The sequence below is a fragment of the Clarias gariepinus genome, chromosome 17, assembly GCF_024256425.1.
Source record: "Clarias gariepinus isolate MV-2021 ecotype Netherlands chromosome 17, CGAR_prim_01v2, whole genome shotgun sequence".
NCBI lineage: Eukaryota > Metazoa > Chordata > Actinopteri > Siluriformes > Clariidae > Clarias > Clarias gariepinus.
The window spans coordinates 12203386-12213079 of NC_071116.1; the positions used below are offsets into that span (position 1 = coordinate 12203386).

The 9694-nt window shown below is 39.3% G+C and overlaps 1 protein-coding gene across 1 annotated transcript; it reads left to right on the forward strand.

Moving 5' to 3' along the window:
* Nucleotides 1-1934: 1934 nt before the first annotated feature.
* alg5 (ALG5 dolichyl-phosphate beta-glucosyltransferase) lies at nucleotides 1935-8098 on the forward strand. Its single transcript, XM_053515583.1, has 10 exons — nucleotides 1935-2236; nucleotides 3128-3296; nucleotides 3564-3610; nucleotides 4025-4093; nucleotides 4636-4728; nucleotides 4951-5064; nucleotides 5249-5308; nucleotides 5467-5618; nucleotides 7602-7687; nucleotides 7859-8098. The coding sequence occupies exons 1-10, from the start codon at nucleotides 2171-2173 to the stop codon at nucleotides 7972-7974; spliced, it is 972 nt and encodes a 323-aa protein (XP_053371558.1). The 5' UTR covers nucleotides 1935-2170; the 3' UTR covers nucleotides 7975-8098.
* Nucleotides 8099-9694: the final 1596 nt, after the last annotated feature.

A 9694-nucleotide genomic window follows, 5' to 3' on the forward strand; every position in this document is an offset into this window, starting at 1 on the left:
AGGGCAACTCTCTTGAATTCGTTCAGTTAATTAAATTAATTTGATATTTTTATAATTAGTAGAATCAAACTTCTGATAGATTAAATAAATAACATGTCAGTGAATGGAATATGGTACACAGCAAGCAAGCTTCTTGAAGTCAATTTAAGAAGCAGGAACGAATGGATAGACAATCTGGTCAAAGCATCTCCAAAACGGCAGGTCTTGTGAAGTGTCCCCAGTCTGCTTTGTAGCTTTCTATGTATGGTGCTGCGTAGCTGCAGACCATTTAGAGCATCCACACAAAGTCCTGTTCACCCCTGAAAGTATTTACCCAAATTACTCAGTTTAAAATCTGATCAAGTGTCTGGGGAAAGAGCTGTGTGTGTGTGTGGTGCCATGCACTCATTCATTTTCTATACTGCCTATCATGTACAGGGTCCAAATTTCCAGATGTCTGGAGCCTATCCCAGGAGGCATGAGGCGGAGTACACCCTGGACGGAGTACACCCTGGACAATTACCCTACTCTGCATATCTTTGTGCTGTGGAAGGAAACCCGGAGTACCCAGTGGAATCCCCACCCAAAAAATGTTTGGTCCCATAAATGGCACAAGAGATTAATTTATTTGTGGCGCAGGGGGGTCTTTTAACTGAACAATTGACTCACAATTAAGTCCAGTGTTGCTTTTTTGCAATATTAAAAACCTATTCTTTTAAAATCTTGTGTACTGTATTTTTCTTTTAATTATTTAAGATTTCTGTCATTTAACATCTTTAAAATAAATATTTTTCCTGTTCCTCCCATGCTGTTTATGGAGCCAGGTTGCCAGCCTGATCCCCAAACCTCCTCCTCCAGACTTTGGGACTAGCAACAGTAGTTCTGTTTAAACAGTTACATTTAAGGGCCTTGCCCAAGTGATGTCACTACCAAGTGACATCCTGGTAGTGGCAGTGGTCTGACCTTGGCAGGCACCCCTGATCTTCTGATCAGCAACTTAGAGACTTAACTGCCTAGAGAAAAATACAGGTCATATGGTTATGTTGTATTAGAGTATTACTATTTTTCTGCCAAATATTTTGCAGTGATAATACAGGCGAGAGTCTGGTCTGTTGTTATATATAGTGGTTGTCAACATCCATTCATGAATACTAGACAGGTACGCACAAAAGTAATAAAGTAACTTAAGTTAACGAATAAGTAGTCCACAATGCCATCCATCATTAACTGATATGTTACATATCTCACAGTTTATGAATAGTAAATAGTTTTTAAATAGTAAATAGCTGCCGTTCTTGTAAAGGTGACATGCTCACATAGATGGCCTCGCACCTCCAGGATCGGGTTTGATTCCCGCCTTGGGTCTGTGTGCAAGTAGCAGATTAAGCTGATTGGTGTCCCCAAATTATCTGTAGTGTGTGTGTGTGTGTGTGTACTTGCTTATCAGGCACTATGTAATCATTTTGATTCATACACATTATTCACAATTTATACAAATTTCCATAATTTTCTTTTGATTGTGTAAATTTGCTTTGCGACAATTAAATTTAATTGAATTGTGTGTGTCTGCTCTGCAATTAATTTTTGTCCCAAAGTCTTCTGGGATAGGCCCTAGGCCCCTCGCGACCCTGTACAGGATAAGGAGTAGTAAATATGAATAAATGTAAGTTAGACTACAGGTTTACACATGTGGTCTAACATACACTTATTTCTATCCAGCTACTGCATTGTGAAAAACTGAAAGCAATTATCCTCAATAAAAACATAAGCTCGTAATAAATAATATGTATCTATGATGTCTGTGTTAAAAGCAAGTGAAAATAACTGGGCCATTTAGTCTGCCCTTCACAAACGGACCTTTCCAATATGGCGAGGCCTCCCGGCCAGCAGGTGGCGCCGCGTCACCTGCAGCTCGTTCCAGCCCGGTTCAAACACTCTCCTGCTGTAATGTGATGATGTGGTTTAGTACACTTCACTTCCGCATAGGTGTTTTAGCCTGAGTGGAGGCAAACCTTCATGATGGAGAGTTTAACTGCTCCTCCTAGTTAAGTCACACTCATTGTCTAATCCTCAATAGACGTAAACCTGAAAATCGTGTTTGTAAAAGCCGTCGTCTGTATGAGCTGGTCAGAAAGCGCTCCCTGCCCGCTGACACTTCCTCCTGACTGAGCTGCTCACTCGGGAGTGGAGAATGGAGCTCGGGCTGTGTGAAGTCATCCACTGCTTACTGGCCCTGGCTGTCTTCATCCTGCTCGTGGTAAGTTTGACTTTCACTTCACAGGTGTCTTTAACTCTTAAGTGTTCCAGCTAAGTGTTAGCTCGGTTATTAAACTAGCCTCACTGGTTTATTGGAGCTGCTGCAGTTTGCCAGAGCTCGCCTTGTCAACTACACACTTTTAACATAAACTAAAGAGCGAACATTTCTGAATATTTTTTAAGGGTGCCTCTGCGACGGTCGGGTCACTGCTAATGTGCGTGAAGAAGAGCACTGTAACACTGAAGAGCAGCTGTTACTAAACCTTTAAACATGAGAAGGTCTAGATATTAAACCTGGTGAAATCTCATTAATAGTTTGTCACTCTTTACACAACAAAACATTACACACACACACACACACACACACACACACACACACACACACAAACCGTTGTATTTAGTGCCTTTGGAGGTCCTTTAGCTTGTCTTTTGGGTGGAACCATTAAAAGCTGTATGTAGATCCTTTATAACAAAGTTTGGAATTTAGGGGGGGAAAATGTAAAAGTTCCCCAAAACAGCCGCTTCAGTTTTAAACCTGAATTCTAATTTTGAATATATCTATGTATATGACATGCAGGCAAAGGAAACATCAGGAAAACCTGTTTATCTTATTATCCTACTAGACCGCAAACTATGCAATTCAGTTCGATTCAAGTTTATTTACTTAGCCCTTTTAACAATGGTCATTGTTGCAAACAAATTTTACAGAATTAAAATGAAAGAAATGAGTATGAAACATGCGAATAATGTGACATGAAAAAAACTGCCCGAGATGGTAATGGTGGAGGATCCAGACTCAACCCAACCCCATTTGGGGGATATCAAATGTAAGGACTGCTGCTTTAGGATGCTTCAGAACAGTGCTGTCTGACCGGTGTGATTTACTCTGTAGCTTGTTGTAATCGCCCATGTCACTGCTGGGATGGTGGATCAGAGGTGTGATGAGAAGGAGAAGCACTTTCTCACTGCGGCGGGTGTGAGAAAGCCTTTCCCCAGTCTGTATGAGCCTCCTTCGCTGGAACTTTCTGTGGTGGTGCCTTCCTACAATGAGCAATCCAGACGTAAGCTTTGTCCTTCAGTTTGTCTTTACAGTATTAAGTACGGCACAATAACACAGATAATGCGACAGTGAAAAGTATTTGCAGTGCCTTACCCTGTTCATTTCAATTTTGTGTTTTGAATATAACCTGAATGATTGTGTGTGTGTATGTGGGGACTGTAAAATTGCAGGATATTGATAATTTATTTGCAGCAAATACTCAAATCCTCCATTTGACAGGAAAAAAACACAAACATTAATTTGATTGTTTATTATTATTTTTCGCCAGTGCCTGTTATGATGGAAGAAGCCATGGAGTATCTTGAGAAAAGACAGGTGGGTGTACTTTTTGCATGTTGATTTGTATATTGTGAATTTGCTGATATTTCAACATAAATATTTTATTATTTTTTCACTTCAGAATACACACATGCATGAGATACTGTATGTTGACTACATAATCCAATAAATGCATATCCTTCAAGATCCTTTGAGATTATAGAAATTATTTTATTGCTTGTGTTACTAAGATAAGTAGCATGTTTAGTATGCAGTTTGTGTTTAAGACCAGCAGGTGGCAGCAAGGCCTCTATAGTCAAAGAATAATAATCTGGTCCAGTTTATGAAATTTAAAAGTTGGTTCTGGTATTTTAAAGCAGGGGAAAACTGGAGTGTTTAGATTAATTAGGGTGCATGTTTGTGTTTATGTAAATTAGGTGAATTATGGTGCTTGATTTCTCTCTTATACAGAAGAAAAATCCTTCATTTACCTATGAGGTCATTATAGTCGATGATGGCAGCAAAGACAAAACTACAGAGGTATGATCTTTTTAAAAAAAAAATTTGTCCTCGCTTTTTTTTTTTTTACCCCAGTACATCTAACTACTGTTTACATTTAGCAGTTGTTTTATCCGGCATACTTAGCTTATAGGTTCATCGATCATTTTGTCAGGAAAATCTGCCACATAGCTGCTCATTTTACCCCACTTTTTAACAATGGACCATCTCACACTCTACACACTCCGCACACATAAAGCATGACACACACTGACACTGTAGTGGCATGGTAGTAGATGCTGTGCTGGTACAAATGTATAGGAAAAAAATAACACAGATATTGAATGAGTGTGTGGTTTTGACTGCTGTGATCTCGACCGGAATAAAGGTGTTACTGAAGGAACGAATGTATGAGTGAATGAAGGCACAAGTCTCACGTAAAAATGTAAATGTCACAACATTAAAATTTGATATATTTTTTAACACATTAGAGTCAGTGTTATTTTCTTTTTCTGATCTCTGATAACTTTAAAAAAAAAAAAAAAGGTTTTGTTCACTGTTCTGTCGTTGTGATCTGTCCCAAGGTTGCCTTAGGATACACAAAAAAGTTCGGGGAGGATAAAGTGAGGGTACTGACTCTAGTGAAGAACAGAGGGAAAGGGGGCGCTGTACGCATGGTAAGTCGTTCTTTCATGTGACACATCATGTGACACTAACAAGCACTTAACACAAGCTATTGTTTCTTATAGTTGTTTTAGTTTTAGGATGGCAAATTATTTAACATAAAACCCCATGTCTTCTTAACATAGCTTCTTAACCTGTTTCAACACAGCATTACCATCGTCTAACTTTCCCATAACTCAGCAGTTTAATGTAATCAGTGTTTGACATCTCCTCAGGGCACTCTGCGCACACGTGGACGTCTCATCTTAATGGCTGATGCAGATGGAGCCACAAAGTTTGCTGACATTGAAAAGGCGGAGGCTGGACTAAAGAATCTCAGTCAGAAACCAGTGAGCATTGTGTGCTTGTAGAATGAAATGTGTGGTAATGTAGTGCACTGCTTAGAAGTATTAAATATTTTGTAGTATTCCAGTCTGCACAACTGTTTTGTTGTTCCAAGTGATAATTTGACATTGTAGAAAATAATAAACAAAAGTTTAATGCCTATCCTTCCTTACTCATTGTGTCTCTCAGGACAACATGGCTATCGCTTGTGGGTCTAGGGCTCACCTGGAAAAGGAATCAGTGGCTCAGGTATTCAAAACTTCTAGAGCTTAATTCACTCTGCTTCATGTATAAACTAATTTAAAAATGCTTCCTAATGCTTTCTCATAGGTTTTTTTTCTATACCATAATTGTTTGAAGTAAAAATCAGTATGTTAAAATATTACTGTGTTCTGTTCTTGTGTCAGCGCTCTCTGTTCCGGACCTTCCTGATGTACGGCTTCCACTTCTTGGTGTGGTTCTTTTGCGTCAAAGGGATCAAGGACACGCAGTGTGGCTTTAAGCTCTTTACTCGTGAAGCAGCGCTGAGGACATTCAGCAGTCTGCATGTGGAACGCTGGTAAAACAGTCCGCCCTGAGGCACCATTCCGTGGGCTCTGTCTCACACGATCACATGTTTATAATTAATGTGGCATCCCAGCTGATATTAACTATCCTGCAGGACATTTGTTCATAATAGGATTATACTAAACATGTTTTCAACACATTTACTACTGTTAGATTTCCCAACACATTTACACTGGTTTATAATTCTACAACAGCAGGGCTCTTCAAATCCAGTTCTGGAGGACCAGGGTTCTGCACTATTGCAAATTCTTTTGCTCACACTAACTAAGTTGAAGTTGAACTAATTTCAAGTTCAGTGGGTGTGTTTAAGGCCTTGTTTAGACTGCCAGGACAAATATGATTTTTGACATATCCAGATTGGAATCAGATTGCTTTCATGCAAACAAAAACACATTCTGTCCGATTTGCAAATCTAATTTGAACCAGCAGTGAAGTAATGAAAAAAATGGAGATGAAAATGAAAGAAGAAAAAGATTGATATGAAAGTTAGGTTGCTATGCTTTCCAAGGTCTCTGAATGTCTCCTTTTTTTTTTCAGTTTTTGGCACTATTACCCATGTTACGACCGTGCCCTTAAAGTTTCTGTGCAGCTAAATTGACCGTGTTTTCAGAAGAGCAGCTGGCTTAAACACTTCCATGGAAATGGAGAACAATAGTCCCTGGACAGAGGATGAAGTAAAATTTTACTTCATTGAATAGCACTTTGAGGTGGACGCTTCAGTACAGGCAAAGTGAGAGGAAGTGTACAGAATCGGGCGATGTATCTCTATGGTGCTACATGCAAGCCTCCAGGGTCGTTACCACAGCAGCCAATGCAGGAAGGTCAGCAACGTGTCAGATTTGGGTTGCCCTTCTGAATTGAGCCAAATCTTGTCTGATAACTTACAAATAATGACAGTCAGTCCTAAAGATCAGATTTGTGAAACAAATTTGATTCGCCTGCAGTCTGAACAAGGTGTATGTGAATTACAAACTCTGCTAGACGCTGGCTCTGAAAGACTGGATTTAAACATCACTGCATTACAGATTGTCATCCAGAAGAGGATGGAATCTCTTTTAAGTCTAGTTAAGTGTATTCCTCCTTTAATTTCAGCGATTACTGATGCCTCAAACCGGCTCATTAAATACCCAGATCCATAAGTCCATATTTCAATATAGCAGTTTCTCATGGAATTTAATCCGGCATAATTTGGCCATTTTTTGTTTAAATTTTAAAGTGGCATGACTTCTCTTCCCGTGGGCCGATTGCGTGAGCCTATATGTTACCTCAAGCTCGGCCAAATACATCCTTGAAACCCCCATTAAAATTTGTTCAGTAGTTTTTATGTGATGCATGCACAGACAAACAAACAATTACCAAAAACCATCTTGTAGGGCGCTGGTGGCTCAATGGTGGGTGTTTGTCCGCTGTGGCAACCCCTTGCCAGGTGCAGCCGAAAGACCAACCAAACCAGCATCTTGATGTGTTCTATTACTCATCTTATGCCCCCCCCCATTATAATTTTTTTTACAAATATCTTCAATGTACAGGCACGCCAACTTTACCCTTTTATTATATGTATAGATAGATTTGGTTGACGTTGTATAAATTTATCTGTTTCTGACCTTTGTCAGCTCTTGGCTAAGAATGTACAAGTACAAACATCTGTACAAGTTTTGAGCCACCCCTCATGTTTTTTTATGCTTCAGTGATTCTCATACTGTAGGTCACCTTGACTTAAACAAAAACATTTCTCTGAAACTGACAGGGACAGGACTGAAAACGAGAGCAAAAAAAGAACTTCCTACATAAGAGCTACATTAAAATACAAGGAAGTCTGGCTCTTTGGAAGCAAAATATGGAGAAATGAGGGGTGACTCAAGACTTTTGCACAGCATTGTATATTCACTAAACCTGATATTTGTGGTGGGGTTTTTTTTTTGGGGGGGGGGCAGAATCTCATTGCTGTGCTTATTCTGGTCTTTTGTTAACACAGGGCATTTGATGTGGAGCTTCTGTACATCGCCCAGTGCTTTAAGATACCTATAGCTGAAGTGGCGGTTAACTGGACAGAAATAGAAGGTTAGTGGTGGATCAGCTGCTTTCAGTCATTTGACTAATTCATTGCTTATTACTTGTCAGTTCACTCCAGGTTAATTCGAACTAGTGCAAAACTATAGTGTTATGTTCATGTTTGTTATTGTTATATGTTGGCTATCGTTAAATTGCTTCATGTCAATTAAATCTTTCCAGGATCAAAGTTAGTGCCGTTCTGGAGCTGGCTACAAATGGGAAGAGATCTCATCTTCATCAGACTACGGTACTTTACTGGTGCCTGGAAATTGGAGTATCCACGGAAATCCCAGTAGACCTTGCTGCTGTTGGTGTGTGGATTTACATGAGCGTGCTGCAATGTGTGCCATGCAACACCCACAAATGATTGCTACAAATGATAGTGAGATACTGTTGCCGTTATTAAATGACTACAAACTGCACAGTAGCCGAAATCCTTTTTTATGATGTTGTATTATTGCTGAAGTGAACTGTTATTATTGTAAAGCAAAATAAAAGAACATCACAACCATAATTAAATGTATTCTTACAGCCTTTTCAGAATGAAAATTTTAAGTCATAGTTTAGACAATTTGAAAATATATCATCAACCATTTTATGTCCTACTTAAGGAACAACATTTTTTTTTTTTTTTTTTTTTTGCTTATGTTAGTTTTAAAAATCCAAAAAAATGGATATGCCACACATAACATGGTATGGCAGCACTATAACATGATAATAATAGCAGTGGAAATCATACAAGTCTGTTCTTTGAAAAATGATTCCTTAAAGGTTCTTTCCTGAGTTTTAAGGTTCTACTTGGAATATTTTATCAAATCCAGATCTTGTATTGCAGGGTTGTGCATGTACAGGTCTCAGAAAAGACATAAACCAGTGGGGGTTAACCCTAGTATATACTGCATTCTCTACATGTTCACTCTTACACTCTTAGCGTTTTCTCAGCCGATGTGTATACATGCACAGATTAGTCATAATATTATGACCACCTGCCTAATATTGTAATGCACTGTGTGTTCCGACACCTTTCTATCACAAACAGCGTTACCCTTTTTATTAGTTTAATCTACACAAGCTTTTGTGCATCAGTATTACTTGGCCACCCATTCGATCCTTTCGCCGATTTTATTTCTTGGATCACTTTTGTATGTCCTGACCACTGCAGACCAGGAACATCACACAAGACCAGCAGTGTTGAAGTTGCTTCGACCCAGACATCCAGAGATTACGATTTAGTCACTCAAATCCTTATGCTTGCCCTTTTTTTTTTTTTTTTTTACTGTTTCCAACACATCAGCTGCAGGAAAAAAAATTGTCCGCTGCCTAATATATCCCACCCACTTTCAGCCGCCATTCTGACGAGATATAAAAAACTTAGCTACTGTCAGAAGGGCCAAATTGTAATAGCTAGAGAACTGGGCCAGAACAACTCCAACACTGCAGCTCTTGTGGGATGTTCCCAGGCTGCAGTGGTCAGGACATGCCAAAAGTGATCCAAGAAAGGATAATTGGTGAACCAGTGACAGGGTCATGGGTGACCAAAGCTCACTGATGCACATGGTGGATTCAAGGCTTGGCCGCGTTGATCTGATCTGATAGAAGAGCTAGTGTAGATCAGACTGATATAAAGGTTAATGTTAACCTTGGTTGTGATAAAGGTGTCAGAACAGATCATAACTGTTTTGGTGACAGGTGTGGAGAACCTAATCAATATTAGGCGGATGGTCATAATGTTATGGATGATCAGTGTATTCCTACACCTTACGTGTGCTAAATTTATTTTCTAAGTGTACATGCACATCAAAAGACTATTTTAGTTTGGAGTTTGCATCTATTTTGAGTTTGACCCAGACTGCAAGTTCATTTGATGCAGTGCACTCAACGTTGTGGGGTTTTTTTTCTGTCACGCGCCTTTTACTTAGTAGTTTTTTCTTCCCCCATATTCTCCTCGTATGTCTCAGAGAAACCAGGACCATAAAAAAACAAGTCAAAAGCACATTGATGTCCGGTTTTTTGTTG

Coding starts and splice junctions, on each gene's coding strand:
- alg5 (XM_053515583.1), top strand. CDS start 2,171: ATGGAGCTCGGGCTGTGTGAAGTCATCCACTGCTTACTGGCCCTGGCT. Junction 4,729..4,950: donor AAGGGGGCGCTGTACGCATG/GTAAGTCGTTCT, acceptor ACATCTCCTCAG/GGCACTCTGCGCACACGTGG. Junction 5,309..5,466: donor AAAAGGAATCAGTGGCTCAG/GTATTCAAAACT, acceptor TTCTTGTGTCAG/CGCTCTCTGTTCCGGACCTT.